The sequence below is a fragment of the Rhagoletis pomonella genome, unplaced genomic scaffold, assembly GCF_013731165.1.
Source record: "Rhagoletis pomonella isolate Grant_MI unplaced genomic scaffold, Rhpom_1.0 Rhpom_scaffold_00005, whole genome shotgun sequence".
NCBI classification, from domain to species: Eukaryota; Metazoa; Arthropoda; class Insecta; order Diptera; family Tephritidae; genus Rhagoletis; species Rhagoletis pomonella.
The window spans coordinates 65,036,296-65,054,696 of record NW_023458559.1 but is presented as its reverse complement, the minus strand read 5'-3'; the positions used below and the strand labels follow the sequence as shown (position 1 = coordinate 65,054,696).

The following is an 18,401-nucleotide window of genomic DNA, read 5'->3' as shown; positions in this document are numbered from 1 at the left end:
AGCAAAAAGATAAGAAAATACACAAGAAAACTCGTTGTACGACAAGAAAAAAACTGCATGCAAACATAAAAGAAAATTGGCTTTTGGTACTTTTTCCAAGTAGAAGAACGAAATAAAAATCGCTTTCCGTGTGCAGTGAAAGAATAGAGGACGCCCGTTTGCACTTACGCATTATTGTTCGCTACTGCGTCGGGCGAAAGAGTTTTTCTTGACTTTGTGTATGTGTGTGAAAAAGGGGAGGGAATTGGTGTGGTTGGGATTGCGAGGAAAGTAGAAACTCTGCCGTCGTCGTTGTCGACGACAGATTTCGAGAAATACTACAGAGAAGGTGAAATGCAGACGTGCCGGGATGCGAGTTCATAAGAATATTCTTGTTTAAAATAAAAGAATTAAGTTTTAAAAGTACTGTGTACACCATTTAACATGCACTAAATGAGTGATTTTTGCTTTAATTGAAAAATAGACGTGAAAGCAAATAGCAAAGGTGTACCTGCATTGTAAAAGTGTGAACAACGGCGTTACCCTGGTAAAGGGGAGGCGTCGCCATACGGTAGCGTGAAAAACGCTGACATTACGGAAAATTTTGGAGCATAAGAAAAAATAAAATAAAAAAGACGGGTGGGGTCAAGAAGGCTGCCTTGGCTGGTTGCACGTACGGTCGATTGAAACGCAGTCAGGCAGTCTGCCGCGTACACGACTACGGAGGGTGAGGCTGCATCCAGGTGAGTTAAGTGCATTTTTCAACTATTCAACAATATTTGTGTATATTGTCGTGAAATTGCAGCGATAACTACGAACAAAGTATTGACCATTCAAATTCAATGCAATTCAACAAAGCAAAGAGTATAAAATAGAAAGCAGGCCATTGGTCAGTGCTTGTTGGCTCTATATCCTGTTTGTGCTACGCCAGTTATGGTGAAAGGTGAATTCTAATAAAACACTACATACATACATATTTGTGCAATGTCGATCCAATCACCATTTTCAATTATTTATTTAGTGTTTATAATGCTGTACATACAAGAAATTGGACGATGCTGAGTTCGCAATCAAAATCATTATCCTGTAATCTAATATGGGTGTGCCGGATATTTGTAAAATATAACTAAAAATTAACTTGCGCAGCAGCAGCAGTAGCAACCTGCGAATTTCACAAGCCATAAATAAACGCGAGTTGGGGAAGGAGGAGGAAAAAGGAAGTAGGTAGCAAGGCAAACATAAACCGGCAGACCATACTTGCCCTACCCCGCGAATCGCATTACTACGTCGGTACACACGAACATACTGGCACACACTTAAAAGGTAAAAATCAATGTCTATGATCTTGATAGTAGTGATGTGCTTATTAATACTTTTCAAATTGCTAAAATTAGGAAATTTTAGTTATAAAAAACAAATATGGACGGCGTGCTATCCAATAGCTCTAGGAGTAAGTCGATATATTTGTACATACATACATACACTCAATCGCTATATGAAAAATTGTCAAATTGTATGTGCTGGTTTTATTACAAGGCGAGTGGTTGCGATGCATGATATGCTGTCTTTCAGTAATTTAGTGCCGTAATATATGTAGGACAATTAATTAGAATTCAATGCTATGTAGCTGAAATAGGTGGTTGCAGTACTTTATGAACTGTTTATTAAGAAAAACATCAGATGATTTCGTAAAAGGGGGAAAAATTGTAGCATATGGCATATACGATGAGGGAAAATTTGGGACGGTAGTGATAAAAAATCAGAAAACAGAACTGGGACACACCATTTGACTCCGCCATTATCAAAATATTAATGGGGAGGTTTCTTATTAACCTGATAATTGTCAGGGTCATCCTCCATCTATGTATCTACATAGGGGTGGCCTAGACCACCCATCCACCCCCTAATTTAAGAAGTCTAGAAGGCACTTCCGAGAAAAGGTTTCAACCAAAACTATGTATTTTTTACCTTTAGAATCCAAACCAGTAGCAAAAACATGCACTTGCAATTTGAAAAATGGTTTAACCTCCTTCGAAACCGGATTTAGTAAGTCGAATTTTTGCGGTTAAAAAAAAAATATTTCCCTTCATTTTAGAGAAAGAAAATAAGAATAAATTTATAGAGCTAAGTAGTAATTATTCATTTCTTTTTCCAGAACAAAACATAGAACATTTAGTGCTCTGAATGCGTTTGAACAACGTGAAGCGCTTTGCGTCTCGTCGCGCAATTAAAAACGGCGAATCCTACAGAAGAAGTTTAGTAGCCTGAAAAATTCAAATTGCCAATGCCGAATAACGTCATAAAGAGTAGCAGCGCCAGCGCCAGTAGTACCAGTAATGGGCGCAGCAGCAGCAGCAACAACAGTAGTAGCAGTAGTAGTGCCAATGCAAATCAAGCAAAATCAATTACTAGCCATAAAAATGAAACGAAAACGCCGACCGCTTCATCAACTACATCGTCGTTTGTAGCAACGTCCAACTCACTGCCAGACAAAAGCGTTATAGTTAAACAATCCAACAACAACGAACGCATTGCTGCACATCGGCGTGATGGTTCCAGTATTGCCGGAATACAACGACAGCCATTTCGTAAGCTTCAATATATTAGCCCGCAATCGAAGTTTCGTGATGCAGTAGCATCATTAGACACTGTAGGTGATGTGTCATTGAATGAAAGTCGTAGTGATTTGTTAGTCTATACCGAAGATGGACACTTGGTGTCGGCCAGTTTGGAGGCGCTCATCACACATATGGTGCCGACCAGCGAATATTATCCAGAACAAAATTTTATATTCGCATTTTTACTAAGCGCTCGCCTATTTGTGCGGCCGCATGAATTACTTGCGCAAATTTCTAAAACATGGGAACGTCAACAGCAAAAGCAGCAGCAACAGCACCAACAGGAACAGCAACAAGGCGTTGATGTTGTTGACGAGGCACATTTTAGCCATTTGGCTGTAGCCGCCTCCGCGTCTCCGCTAATGCAGCGCAAAACTGCAAACAATGCTGCTATTTTGCCACAAACAGTTGGTCATAATGAGGTAAATGTAATTGTCGAAGGCCACCTCAAGCAGCGCACCGCCATACAGCTGAGCGCACAAAATTGCATACGTTTGCTAGCCGAGTGGATTGAAACGTTTCCGTATGATTTTCGAGATGAGCGCCTAATGCAGCAGGTGCGTATATTGGCGCGCAAGTGTGTCTATATTGATAATGCACTCGGTAGGCGAGTGTCACGCATTCTACAGCTGTTGGTGCATCGTCTGACAGTGCTCGAGCAATATGAGGCAACATTGCAAACAATGGCAGCTACGGATCTCACCACAGGCAACAATCATCAACAATTACCGCACTACAACACATCGGCGGGGGCGGCCACAACGGCTGTCAATCAAAGCGGTACGCACAACTCGCTGATAGGTTGTGTAAAGAGTCACACGCTTCATACAAGCAGCATCGCAGAGACACACAAATCAAGCACAAACACGAACAATTCAAATTCATTGAGCTCCGGAGCGGTGGCTACTGTAGCAGTAGCCATAGATGGCAATAGCGCGCATGAAATACACGGCATCATGGATATCTGCCCGAGTTGTGCGCAGCTAGCGCATCAGCTGACCGCCATTGAGCTTGAGCGTTTGTCACACATTGGGCCGGAGGAATTTGTGCAAGCTTTCGCCAAGGAATACCAACATTCCATTGAGGGAAAGTCGACAGCACCAACAGGGACGAATACCAGTAAGAGTTCGACGAACATGGAATCCGCGGCAACGTTAAATGATATGAAAAAAACACGCAATCTAGAATCGTACGTGGAGTGGTTTAACCGCCTGAGCTACCTGACTGCGTCGGAGATTGTAAAGGTATAAATAAATGAGTCCGGCCACCTTTTGAGTGTATGTTAATCCCATTGCAATCTTTTTAACTTTGTTCGTATCATTTGATAGTATCCGAAGAAGAAGCAGCGTGTACGCATTATCGAATATTGGATTGAGACGGCACGAGAGTGTTTCAACATAGGCAACTTTAACAGCTTGATGGCCATTATAGCTGGCTTGAATTTGGCGCCCATTTCGAGGCTTAAGAAAACGGTAGGCTCCTACATGCAGTAGGGCCAGTGAAAAATTAAATTAATCTTTTTTTTCATGTTCAAGTGGTCGAAAGTGCAATCTGCAAAATTCTCCGTGCTGGAACATCAAATGGATCCTACATCGAATTTCAATAGTTATCGCTCAACACTTAAAGCCGCTATGTGGCGTTCCGAGGGCGCTACCGAAGAACGTGAACGCATAATCATTCCATTTTTTAGTTTATTCGTTAAGGATCTATATTTTTTAAACGAGGGCTGTTCAAATCGGTAAATCAAATATATATAAAAAAAAACAAAGCAATTAAATATTTATAACTAAATTGAATTCATATCCTTGTATTCTACTCTCACACACAGTTTGCCAAACAATCATATCAATTTTGAAAAATGTTCACAACTCGCCAAACAGGTGATGGAGTTCAACGAATGGAAGAAGGTTACTTGCCCATTTGAGCAGCTACCAAATGTGATTGCATATCTGCAGACTAGCAGTGTTCTAAATGAGAACACACTATCGATGGCGTCTTTCGAATGCGAACCGCCTGAAAATACAGAGGAGAAGGGACGTTACAAAACGGTCAAAGCCGAAACGAAACAACAGTTATTAAATCAATTGCAAGAGCAACAACAACACCAACCATAGTTTATTGCAACAGTGTCGTAGTGTCGTAGCAAAAGGAAATAAGATATTTTTTCAGAGTAAATACATATATGTTTGTACTAAAGGGGTAATTGTGGCGCAATCTATGGGTTATTTTTGATCGAATACTTAGAACTAGGTTAAAATTTTGTTGAACTAACATAATTTGCGCTGCAATGTGAATACCCTTAAAACCGTTATTTTTGTTTCTAGCATTTGTTGCAGAACGCTTGCCATTTTTTGATACCTACTTTGATATTTTCGAAACGTTTTTAACATATTCTAAGTCTAGTTACATATATTTTTAAGCACATAAGATAACAACAAACAAACCACAAACAAATAGTAAGGTAGCAAAGTAACATACAAAAATATTAATTTGAGAAAAATTTTGTTGGCTTCAAAAGTCAATAAAATTTTACAATTAGCGTACTACTTAAATAATAAACGACGTAACTTTCTGGGATTGCCAGTAATTGTACTTAATGCATTTAGTAATTTATCGTATACAAAAGAAACAAGCAGTAAACAAAAAATCATTTCAAACCTCCGTAAAATTTATTTAAATTTCGTCACTTTTTACCTTCTATTTTTTCTTTTTCTGTTTTTATTTTAGTTTTAATTTATAGTTCCTAGTTTTTATTTTTATTTCTTTATTTTTTATTTTAAAATTATTTCAATTTAAAATTGACAACTTTTAGGTTTAACATCAAAAGGATTTACTGTACAACCTTGTATGTTTTTATAATTTGACATTAACATATGCACTAGCTCTATAATATGTTAAAAAAATAAAACAATTAACCAATAAGTCTACATAAGTTCTAATTGTACTATATAGATACATACGAGCATACTGCATGCACATGCATCTATTAAGTACATGCAGCAAGAATGTATGTGCAAATTTGTATAATGCTAATGATATTTATGAAAATATTGCGTGTTTCTATTGCTAAGTTGACAGTATTTATATTTACATCTACACTTTACTATTATATAGTTAAAATATGGTGATGTGAGATCAGCAGAAATTTACACAAAAAAAAAAGCGAATACATGCTTATAAAAAATTTTAAATCATTGTATTACAAAACGTGCTCATAAAAAGCATAATACAAATGCAGTATTTACGTTCATAAACATTTTCTTTATATACTCGTGAAAATCCCATTACAAATTACTACATTTAACTACAACTCATTTAAATTCAGCAGTGAACATGATAACAATCTATGTAAAACTCTTGAAACTGAACTCCAATATTGTGCAAAAAAATCTTTCGATGTGAAAGAAAACAAAAGTATGACTGGTGGTAGCTATAACGATGCTTTCCTTTATAAGATTATTAATCTAAGCAAAACTTTTAAAACAACAAACCAACAACACAAGAGAAGATAAAAAAGAAAAACAAATTATCAACTAAATTCTGAAGCTGATAACGACAAAAATACAGCAAATAAATTCTTCTAAAAAAGTCTATTACTTTCCGAAAACAAAAAATACTGTAAAATGCTTTTATTGAAGGTATGCATGTATGTATGAACATAGCGAAGCAGTTTTAGAAAATGGTTCAACTACCTCGTTCGAGTAATAAAAATTGGTAAGTAATTAATATTTATTAACACCCAGCTCACTTATCTCGTCGGGAAATCCGCCCTTATGTCTCAGCTGAAGCTTCTGTACTAGTGAATGAGCATGACCATTGTTGAGATTTCCTTTTTAGTGATCTCAATTCGGGGATTCGTCACCAAACACAAGCTGAAAAGGCGGCAAGAGCACCGTAAGACCTGTAACTCCACCTCTGCTGAGGGTAAGTTTTGGTCAAGCGCGACGATAGAGTGGAAATTTCGGCGCTCAGGTCATATTTCAAACCCCTTATCTGAAGAGAGTGCTAAGAGCTTGAAAAGTTCCGGATGCCCCAAAAGCTTGGTATGGAGTTCCACTCGAAGGGCTATTTAAGCCGGCAATAAGGTATTAGAGGGCTGCACACACTACCAGAAACGAGTGCCTTTCTTATCTCCCCAAGCTGCGAAGTTCAAATAGCTAACGGAAAGGCCAAAGTTCTGAAAGCCAATATCCCGGACATTATATGCGTGCTGATGTCGAAAATTCTGGGGTCTGGCTCGCGTACACTACCTCAACAAGGCGCTCAAGTGTCGAAATCCTTCCGACACCTTTGACTTACGCTCTCCCATAAAAGCCACCAAGAACTAAACAAGGCGTCTCACAGCGTTGTGTCCTTTCACACAACGGATATCGTCACTAAAGGACACAGCTTTTGTCCAACTAGGGTCTGGATATAGTAGCCGCCTAAGCAGCTACTTATCTAGACTCGATCTAGATATCCAAAATGAGTGTCTGACATGTGGAGACACCACCCCATGACACCAACTACCTCTTCACATGTCAGCTCAATCCTTCTCAGCTAACAGCTCTCTATCTTTTGTGTAACCCGTCGAGCCAGCACGCTTCCTGTGCTTACCATAAGCTGAGCTTGACGTCAACATTTGTTAACCTAACGGATTGTAACTAAGATTAGTAGTGCCGTTCAATAATATAAACTTGTACTGATTCTTTATCGGAAGTACCTTTTTTGAAGGAGACATCCAGCGATTATGTGGATGGACAATAAATTAAAGGTAAAAAGGTTTATATGAAGTTGCTTGAATACCAGATTATTAAATTGAGACGGTAAAGCGCTTCACAACTTCGGAAGCCAAACGATGATTTGAGTAGACCTCTCTCTCTCGTAAAGTTGGAAGATTATTCAACCTTATTGTGAGAGTCGTGTCGAACGCAAGTCGTTTTTCGAGAGTCGAATAGTATCGAAAATTTCATGTCATTGCCTAAAATTTCGACTCGACTAGTTTATTAAAAGAGAAAAGCTTGGCAGCACTGCATAGTTTTCGACAATTTTCGTCGTTTACTTGTTTCAGCACGACAGTAGACAATGCCAATGTTCTTGAGTCGTGCAATTTAGCCTAATTTACGACTTACACAATGAAGCTGATTATCTGCTATTATTTCTCTATCCCAAGATTTTGTCTCCCAAGAAAAGCTACTTGAATTTCTAAAGATGTAAACAGCTGAACCCATATGTATATTAAGGCTTATCTAATAACTTTCTGTAGGCATGCGTTCAGCGTCTAGACCTTGTAAAAAAATATTTTGATCATGTGTTATATGGAAGAAAATGCGCAACACCCTCCACAAAAAAAATTCTAAAAAATCAACGGTAATTTTTAGCGACTTGAAACTTGCACTTTATTATACTAAAATTGAATGGGCTACAAAACTGCATACCCATATATGCATAAATATTCTAATTAAAAATTTTGAAATTTATATGACAATTTTTTGAAGTTTGATTAATTTTTTTGCAATTTGTGCAAGCTTTGCAACTTTTGTTATTGTGGTTTCTGAAATAGATTGAAATATATTTTAAATGAAAATTATTAAAAATAAATAAATAAACATAATTTGCAAGCAATATCGTTTTGAATTTCGTTGCTAATTACTTGCACGCATCTGTATGTATGTGCATTTATATAATATGTATGTATATTAATAGGTTGCTATGTATACATATGTACATATATGCTGCGATCATCTTGTAAATACATATGTCCTTTCAATTGCGCCATTTGTTTTTGGTCTCTTTTTGACACTGCTTAACTGTTCTTCCCATGCACGTGTTTGTAAAATGATGACGAAGTGCTTTTGCATGGAAAAGCATTTATGCCCATATATTTGAATAAAATAAACATACTTAGAAGATATCAACCAATACATCCCATATACCAGACGAAGGCAAAACACCTAAATTTTTGATTAAAGAAAACAAAAACAAAATCATTCGAGCGATTTTCGAGCCTTTTTGCCTTTAAATGCTCGATATTTGTTGAATTTATATAAAATTTGTACACGATAATATTTACATTACTCCAAAGAACCTATATCCCGAAAATGAAGGTTGTATCTGGAAAGCATAATTTGCTAGAGCACTTTAAAGGCTCAAAATTGACCCCAAAATAAGCCTATATGTCGATGGGTTTGGAATTTTCGCTTTGAAACGCCACACTTTTCTTTGAAATCGCTTGACTAGTTCTCGTGCAATAAGCGTTTTCGTGAAGCTCTAAAAATTACAACTACAACATTTGAGCATAGTCTCCATATCGAAACGTAAGACGTATTCTACGTCAAAAGTGTATGCATATTAAACCAAACCTGTATAGGCCTTTATTATTCGACACGCTGAATGCGAATCCGAGGTCCGTTAGCCTCCATCACGTCAAGTTCGTGGTCAGTTGAAGGTCAAGTACGGGAAAATTCATTGAATAAACCTGAAAATTCAGTACATATTTTTTGAATTTAAACTTGGGATGAACGTGGCATGACCTCTAGACGACCTTGAGGAATTATGGGACCCCCATATTCGGATTCAGCGACAACAAAACCAATTTGTTTTTTTTATTGAATAAATTTTTGGTCCTATTTGACCTTCAAATGACATCGAGCCTGACATTATGGAGGTTAATGGACCTCAGATTCGGGTTCAGCGAGTCTAAAACCCAATAAATATGAATTTTCGGTTTTATTCAATGAATTTTTCGATGGAAAAATATGTATTTAAATATTTTTGCTTTCTTTCTGAAAAATATTGGTAGATTTTAAGCCTTGGTTGATAAAAATGTTAGAAAATATATTATAGTTAAATAGTTGGTAGATCTACTAATAAATTCGTAAAGACCGTGCACTGCTTACACACCACTTCTATGCTCTTTTTAATGCCTTTTTAATCAAGAACTCAAATAAATACTTACATATCACGTATGTCTGGTTAGGCTACAGCTCTTTCCAAGGGCACCACTCAATTCAAAAGCCCATTTCAAAGCTATGTACACTAATACATGTAAGAACTAACGGTTATTTCTTGTACTGGCAATGCCATACTTCAAATAAGAACTGCGCACAATTGCATTCAAATCTATTACAAACAATAACAATACAAATACAATAACAAAGCAAGGTGAAATGAAAAGAAAATCCAATAAGAACAACGGTGTTGCAAATTCAACGAATTGTTGCAAAAGCCATGCGCGAAAACGAGACGACCGTTGTTGCCACAATAACTGATTGCTTTTGTTGTACAGCTTTGTATTTTTTCATTGCTTTTATCTGACATTTCTAGTTGGAAAATCGGCAAAGGAAACTGCAACAACAGCTTGAAGAGCTGTTGTCGCTGCTTTGGCCAAAGCCAAATCAGTTGTCAAATGTGTTTGAGACGTTGAGTCGAGTGGCTGGTGAGTGTATGACTGGAGCCATTTTAATGGCAAAGTGAAAAAAAAACATAAAGAGACCAATCTAATTGGAAGAAAAATTTATTTCAAGTAGACAAAGTGGTGTGTGAGCACTAATAAGTAATTTTCTTACAAAATGTACGCTTGCAAAGTGGAATTCAAGTGAGGATGAGAGACTTCCGACGTGAAAAAGGTTTGTAGCGAAAAAAAGTTTGAACGAAATAAAACATTGATTTGTTACAAGTGATGCGGCTCATACCGACATCGTTCCATTTAATTACACGCGCAGCAATGCACTGCTCCAATTTCTGCTGACATTTTTGTGTGTCGCCATAACATCACCGCCCATCGACTCCCCATTTGGCAGTGAAAGTATTTCCGTGAGTGCAACTTGTATGTAGTACTTCATTTACTCAGTGCCATTCAACGCTGCTGAACGTGAACGTCTTTGCAGTTTCCTAATCGCTTTAGAGCAGCGCTGAGGCGTGAAATCTTGCCGCAAGTGCAGCGACGACGTACGCAGCGACGTCGATTGTGACTGCCACAGCATTGTCTACATGGCTGCACTGTAATGGCATTTGAGATTTCGTAGTTTGACTTTTGCTAGTGCAACGCCAGCGTCACCTCTTATGCGTCCTTGAATCGCTGGCGCCTGTGATTTTTGTTGCTGTCGCGACCTATTGTTTTCGCCACAGCGCTGAGGCGATTTCTTCCGGCGGAAACGCTGCTGTCGCATATTGATAGAATTTAGCATTTGGCACTGTAGGCGTACATTCGAAAAACAAAAAATTACAAAAACCAAAACATTTGATGGATTAAAAGCAGTGCTGCCAATTTCATTGTGAATTGGTAAATAGTGGGAGTGAGGGGGAAGTGAGTGGTGGCGTAACCTGTTGGCGGCTCAAATGGAAACATTCATACATATTTACGTAGTTACCATTTGGAATAAAAGTAAATGGAAGAATTAACACATATGAATAGTGTATGTACGTACATGTGTACATAAGTAGCAAATGTGAAAAACGTAAAAAACAGCGCAAATTAAACGCGACGAAAAATCGATTGTGCTCAATTCTCCATGCCAGTGGCATGACGTGGTGTCATTCGTCTAGTGAATGCCAAAATACAAGCAACCAGTAGCGGAGTGTCCTTTGAACGAAATAATAAATAAAACATATGTACATACAAAAAATAATTAAAAAAGCTATGGAAAGTAAAAGTGACTAAAAACATTTGAAATACCGTAAAACCGAATTTTCGCTGCAATTTTATTCAAATAAGAATTAAAAATAGAAACTACTTTTAATAACCTTATATTTACCACGTTTTACGTCCTTGCCGCACGCATGACTCATCTATGTTTTAACTGACCCCCTTTCGTACCATTGTCGTTGGCTTAAAAAGCAACAAAAATAAAAATATAAGAATCAGCACATCAACATAACGTCTCTTCGCATTTGGAAAATGAAAAGTCACAACAAATATGCAAAATTACCCCAAGATTTAGATTTAAGTTTCCAAGAACAATTGGATGTGGATGCAGGCGCTTCAGATGATTTCAATTTAGCCGCGGGCATTGGTTTGGCAGACGATACGGACGACGAAGAACGTGTCGCAACTACTGGTACAACGGCTGTGGGTCACGCTTTCGACGACGAAGAGGACGAAATTGTAATAGCAACAGCTGCAGGCGGTGGTAGTGTAGGAACGCGCGTGAATGCTGGTAGCGGCGGGACAGCAAATGTGCGTGTAAACTCGTCAGCGTCTAGGGGCGACAAAAAAGTACAAGGCGGTGTTGCCGTTTGTTTGGGCAGTGATAGTTTAATCGAGGTAAGTGGACATGAATTCATGTAATTTAAACCGTTATAACTTATGTAAGAATAGGTCGATAGTTGCTGAAGATTTAGGGGTCCGAAAAAAGTAAACAAAGGTGAAAAGTCTTCTTCGATATCCGGTTTGTGTAATTCATATCGTTACCTTAATAAAGAAAGGCCCTATCTCACATCAATGCTGAAATACAAAAAGCAGTAACTAACTAAAAATCTAAAATTCAGGCTTTGATTGATTATGATGCATTTATGAATGTATATATATTTGTATATCAAAGGAAACCGCGTCAAAAGCTTATCCAAAAAAACACTATAATGAACGTATGTACATTTCTACATTATTCGTACTACAAAGATTTGTACAGAAATTTAGACCATTTCCACAATTACTGCTTTTTTCATAAAATACTGAAACAGTAGTTTATATTGGTAAAAAAATCTTTCAGTCTTCAGGAAAATTCATTAGAGATATGATTAAATATTTGTACACTCCTAGCGCAGTTTTTTTTCAAGAAAGTCGGGGGAAAGGCTCAAAGATTCATACAACTATTTTGAAAGCTCTATTGCCGAGCAAGCTAACATTAGGTGTATTCACGTATTCTTCCAGCAGAAAACTCTCAGCAGCAAAATTCTAATAAATTTTTTTCTGATCTCTCTCAAAGAGAGAAATGCTAGCAAAAGTACGCGAACGAAAAACCAGCAAAAACTTTCAAGTTTTTAGTACAGCTGATCGAAATTTTGTTTACATAGAAAAACATAAAACAGAAAACATGAAAAGAATATAAATTAAAAGTTTTCCTAAAGCAATTTGCTAATCAAACATAAGTAAATGAGTACTTGCTTTCTTCCAATACATTTGCAGTTATAATAAGTTATTTCAAACTTAAAAATCATAATAATAAATCTAAATCTGAAATAAATTTCCATATTTTCATAAATTGAAAACAGATGACTTTGATCATCTGTTTTTCTTGCTGGCAAATGGCTGCTGGCAAAAATTTTTCCAGCAGAAACTAGCAGCTTTTCATCAGAACGAAATGTCAATTTTGTCTCTATATTTCCCCTACTTTGCTGGATTTTTGTGTACGCGAACAGGAAACTATCAATACGCAAATAAGCATATTGTTAGGGCCGTGTTCTCAAGTAGCTTTTAAAATTGATCTGCATCTCAAACAAATTTGTTTAAAGAAAATTTTGTGTTTTAAGGGCCGATAAATCTTAAACGCTACTTCAGCAAACGGCCTTAGAAAGGCAACGGTTAAAAATACGAAGTTTTAAATTTCTTCAGAAGTGGAATAATTCTAATTTACTCTATTTTTGAGAAAATTTGTACGTGATTTTCTTTTTTTTTTTTTTAATTTCGTTAACACCCTGCCAACCAAAGTTCCAAAAATCTTAACAAAATTTTTAAGAGTATCCGAATTTTGTGCCGATTTTTTAGTGAATCTTCAAAGAAAATCATATGAAGTGGTTGACACGAACAAGTAAAGAAATTTCTTCTTAAAGGAGATCCCGAAAAATTCTTCAAATCCTATCATTTTAATTTTAAGGAAAAGAGTTGGTTGAAGAGATAAAATAATATTTCGGTTCGAAACAGTTCGACAGCAAAAATTTTAAATTTAGATATTGTATGTCAAGTAGCACATTTTGATTAAAAATGTATGTGTGACAGATAAATTAGCCAAATATGTAATTGCACACCCGTATATCGAAGCATATAATGCATAGCTGGGCAGCGTCATGCAGGGCATGCAGCAAAATAGCGACCTCAGCGACCCACCAGTATAAAACCACAGTCGAAAAAGAAAAGCAAGAAAAAAAGAAGCAGAGTATGAAAATCGAAACAATAACCAATAAACGGAAGCACCGACGGACAAATAATGCCAATGTACAATACGTTTATGCCATTCAGAGCTGGCAATGTTGACCAAAAATAAAAACAGCACAGTTGACGACAGTGACAGAGATTTAAGGCCTTCCTCAGCTGCATTGATTGGTATGTGCCACCTTGAAAATGTAATATTCACGACGAGAAGTAATAAAATGAATCGATTAAATTGAATTTCGATTTGTGGGAATGCTTGTATGCAATATACATACATATGTACATAGGTATATATCGCACACCGTCATCAAAAGAGTCACAATTCAAAATAATACGTTTGTCAGAAAATGCGAAAATTATTTCTTAGTACATGATAATCATATGGGCAAGGGCGACTTTACCTTAGGTTTTTTTTTAACAAATTATAGCAAACATTTGCTCCAGCTTTTGCTGAAAGACAAATAAAAGCTCTGTGTACATTTTTAGCGCAGAATCTCAAAAATGCCAAATTTTGAGTTTTGACTCTTTTGAAGACGGTGTGCGATATGTACAAACCCCTATATTCACGCATAGATATAGGTGACTACAATATGCAGCTTTGGCGTAGCTTAGCGAAAAGTTTATCAAGTATGTTTTCTTAGTAAGTTAAGGGTAGAAGCTTATAAAATACTTTTATACATGGGTTTGTATGTATAAGTATAAGGATCTATGTAAGTATGTATGTATATGAGGTTGAATGGCCGTGAGTTCAATAGGTTGTAAAAATTTTAGCAGATTTTAAAGTTTAATCACTTGAAGGACACTCCTGTGTCAATACATTTATGTAATCGCGTGACGTAAGTAGGATTCACTTGGGACTAAGAATCAATAACGGATATGCTGAGCAGAATGAGCTGCCGTAAAAGGCATTTGGACTAATTTAATAAACCAACAAATACTCGTGGTTTGACCTGTTTCTGACTCCATCACGCCTTAAACCCAATATATGTAAACATTATTATAGCTTTCGAAACAGTTTTTATCAATTAATGTATTTTTTTTTTAGTTTCACTAAATACTTACAAAGTTTCCCACAATTTAATTTTTATCTTTTAAAATACCTTATATCTAAATACATACATACCGCATATCTAGATCTAAAGAGCGATCAACTAAAAAAAAAATAAAAAATTTGGGCGATTTTTTTTTTGCATAAATCAATTCATAGGACTTACTGATTTTTTATTTATTACGTTGAATCTGTACGATCCACAAGCAGTTCAATTTTCCCCTCACTTTAGATTTAGGTGTGCGATATGTACATATCGTCGATGTTTTTGCAAAACCGCCTATCTTATGGCACTCAAATTTTACAGGAGAGCGAAAAAACGGGTTTTCTTTGAGGCGGTATTTTCTCTGGCTATCATTTTACAAATATGTTGTTTTAATAACGATTTTGTGATTTTTATGCATAAATCTCGATGTCTGGAGTTCAGTGTTACCAAATCTCTTTTTTTTGCCACAACGGCGATTTAGACGGTTTTCCCACTAGTCGATGGGCGGTTTCGCAAAAACATCGACGGTATGCTTAATTATTTCTAAACCTCTTCTATTGCATTTACTCTCCTTACTTTAACTACTAATTTCCCATTCTAATAAGGACATTTTAATATTCGCCAAAAGCCAAGTTTGCAAGCCCCTTTAACCTTTAAGCCCCTTTGCTTTAGAGTGTCCTCTGATACTGCATCCTGTTAGACAAACTTTTCGCATACAAATCACACAATTATACATATGGTAGCTGCATATGAACAAGCATACTGATGTGCTTCTAGTTGTGCATGTGAAAAGTGAAAACTTTTTCCATATCCTTTGCCAAGTTCATTCATGTGGCACTTTTTTCTGAACTTTTAACCAAAATATTTTGCCAGAAATATTTATACACTTCCCTTCTCAAACTTATGACTCCTAATTTAACTATTTTCTCTTTTCAAGCTAGCAAGTTCTCCACCTCACATTCATTCACCTAGCAGATCTTCACTTTCTCATAAAGAAATTCCGTTGTTGCCAAAAATTCCTCTTAGCTATTTTTGTGGTAAAGCAGCATATCATCAACTAATATTCGTGCATTTTTTGAAGTGGGTGGGTGTAAAACCGATTCATTACAATCAAAAACCTTGAAAACTTGCCTGTTATGTGGCAAAGAGTCGTTTGAGCGACAAGTTGGTGGCGGCAGTGGTGGTCGTGTGAAAGTCGATGTGTAGATGGAACGTTTCTTTGTGTAGTTAATGTACATAAATACATACATTGCATGATATTCGATATACTTACATACATGAAACTCGACACATCAATAGCAAAACCTTTAACCCTGGAGTAGAACACAACGTCGCACAATGGACGCGTTCATAAGACGTAGCTGTTGCCTAACCGTTGGCTATTTTTTTTTTAAACGCACAGGTGAGTAGTTCCGCTCAGCTCAAAAGTTGGCAACTTTCCTTAATTTTTTCCAGCGAAAAATTTTAACGCTACCTGAACTCAACGTGTTGGGCTTAGCCTAAACAGCTGACAGACGTATCGAAAATACTTACGCCGCTTATTTTAAATTTAACGCCGTTTTGTTAGGTGGCAGTTGCAAACCAATTTATTCTATTTTATATTACTGATGTGATAAAGTAACTAAAATATTTTATCATAATACTACGTTTCTAAATACATATATGTTTTTTAAGATGTTTACTATATAATTATACACTGTTTAATTCATTAAAACATTGAACGATGCTTTCAACACGGCGGCAGCTCAGCGTTGAATTCTAAATACTATCGGCGCAACTATCTCTCTTTATTGCAATTTCGTTTGTTTACATTTATCAGCTGTTCATTTGGCAGCATATTCATCAAGCCGTTTCTAAGACGTAATTGTTGGGTTCAACAGTTGCCAGCAGTTTCGTAGCAGATGAGCTAAACAGCTACGTCTTATGAACGCGCCCAATGTAAAGCGTGTGGCCAAAAAGAGTGAAACTGAAAATTGTAAAGTTAGTGATATTTTGTGCAGAACCGATCATACATAGTCGAATTAAAAGGGGCCGAAAGGTTTTTCACAATTTCCTCTTTTTAATATAAAAATTTGCTTTCAAAAGTAGAAGTTTACAAAAATGATTTTTTTTTCAAAAATTTAACTAAATGTTAAACTATGATTTGAACTATTTTTAACTACAATAAATGTTCGCATGTTTTCGACAAATTTGTTGTATGTTGGGAATTAGAAAGGGGTCCACCGCTGAAAATAATACATTTTCATGAGGAATGCGGTCGTATAAGAAACTTCTCCAAATAAAATATGCCGACTCTAACCGCCAAAATAACGTTGGCGAATTTTATTTATTTTTTCTCTTTGATGCAGAAATATTCCTAGAGCACATAGATACATTTCTGCATCAAAAAGAAAATTTTGAAAAAATAGTGTCGCTTATGTTATTTTTTTCAAAATTTTCTTTTGACGCAGAAATATTTCTAGAGCATCTTGATGCATTTCTACATAAAAAAAAATAAAAAAAAAAAAATGTCGCTCACATTATTTTGGCGGTTAGGGCTCGATATATATATTTAGTGTGTATTGTAGGCCTAAATAAAATAATATCTCAAACTATGAACATATGGAAAATATGCACTGACTTAATTTCAGTAGGGGTCTTCATCTAAAGTGATAAGGGAATAAATTGCTTAAATTCTTTCATGAACGCACCTTTGTAAATAATTGCATAAAACTGTTTATTATTTAACTTATATGGCTAGTTACGTTTCATTCTTACCTCGTCCATTGTACTCATTTGCTTTTATGTGTTCGTAGCAACAGTAACTACCTGGCAAGCTGTAAGGGTTGAATTTGGCTGAAATTTATACATTTATAGTCCAAAGTCGTTTGATAAAGTGATAAACTTTGGTTAAATAGACTTCCATACAAAGTTCGACAGTTCATTTATCAAAATGATAAATTTATCACTTTATCAAGTTTATCAAGAGTTTATCACTTTTGATGAAGACCCCTAACGTCTTTCCGCGTATTATGAAGGTTTACACCATATTTCATCAAAATCAGATCATATTTAACATTTAAAGCTTCTGTGTGGGTGGTGGGCTTGTCTGTAGACCAATCTTCTCTATATTTCACATTTATGTTTTTACAGGGAAAACCGACATAAAAACCAAATTTAATCAAAAACGGATAACTTTTAACACTTCCGCCCACAAGAGGCGTGGCAGTTGGTTAATCCTGACCATGTCTCAGACTTCTTCTTTTCTAAGTGAAAGTACAACATATCACACCTGTGCGGAAGATCGACCAATCTCCGCAGCCAGTTCGAAAACGCCCTATCTCAGAAAACTTTTCATGAGCGCCGGATTTTCCTGAATAGCATCCGATCTCAGAATTTGGTTGAAGAACGCCCTATATTAGAATTCGGTTCAAAAACGCGCTATCTCAAATGAAAATGCATTGAAAATATGGTGAGATACGGCGATTTTGAATCGGCAGCTGGGATAGTGCGTTCTTGAAAACTTTTCTAAGATAGAGCGTTTTCGAACTGGCTGTCAATATAGGTTGATCTTCCACTCAGGTATCGATATACAAAATTTCAGCGAAATTGGAACTCTCCTCTCCTCTCCTCTCCTCTCCTCTCCTCTCCACCCGCCTCAGCACCCCCCTATTTGCCTTGCGTGGTTTCGGAGCGCGTCCGCCTGCACCTACTTTCACTGGA

The 18,401-nt window shown here is 36.5% G+C and overlaps 3 protein-coding genes across 6 annotated transcripts in view; 2 read left to right on the top strand and 1 right to left on the bottom strand.

Moving 5' to 3' along the window:
• Positions 1-6,113, top strand: part of LOC118739357 (ras-GEF domain-containing family member 1B) — a 15,231-nt gene extending 9,118 nt beyond the window's left edge. The window contains exons 1-8 of one of the 4 annotated variants that reach the window (XR_004993005.1): positions 11-722; positions 785-922; positions 1,001-1,302; positions 2,135-3,841; positions 3,926-4,069; positions 4,133-4,335; positions 4,426-4,773; positions 5,926-6,113. Coding sequence is in view for 2 of the 4 variants with exons in the window: in XM_036470623.1 (XP_036326516.1) it covers positions 2,264-3,841; positions 3,926-4,069; positions 4,133-4,335; positions 4,426-4,711 (2,211 nt within the window). In the remaining 2 variants the exon portion in view is untranslated. Of the gene's footprint in view, positions 1-10; positions 723-784; positions 923-1,000; positions 1,303-2,134; positions 3,842-3,925; positions 4,070-4,132; positions 4,336-4,425; positions 5,190-5,922 lie in introns of those variants that run through there. The other 3 variants (XR_004993004.1, XM_036470622.1, XM_036470623.1) reach the window with 3 other exon arrangements.
• The window catches only part of LOC118739356 (calcium-transporting ATPase type 2C member 1-like), a 592,847-nt gene that overhangs the window by 568,093 nt on the left and 6,353 nt on the right, over positions 1-18,401 (bottom strand). The gene's annotated exons all lie outside the window — the stretch shown is intronic.
• On the top strand, positions 9,917-12,041 carry LOC118739369. The gene is made up of 2 exons (XM_036470646.1): positions 9,917-10,204; positions 10,945-12,041. Exon 2 carries the CDS (start codon positions 11,476-11,478, stop codon positions 11,863-11,865), a length of 390 nt encoding a protein of 129 aa, XP_036326539.1. The 5' UTR covers positions 9,917-10,204; positions 10,945-11,475; the 3' UTR covers positions 11,866-12,041.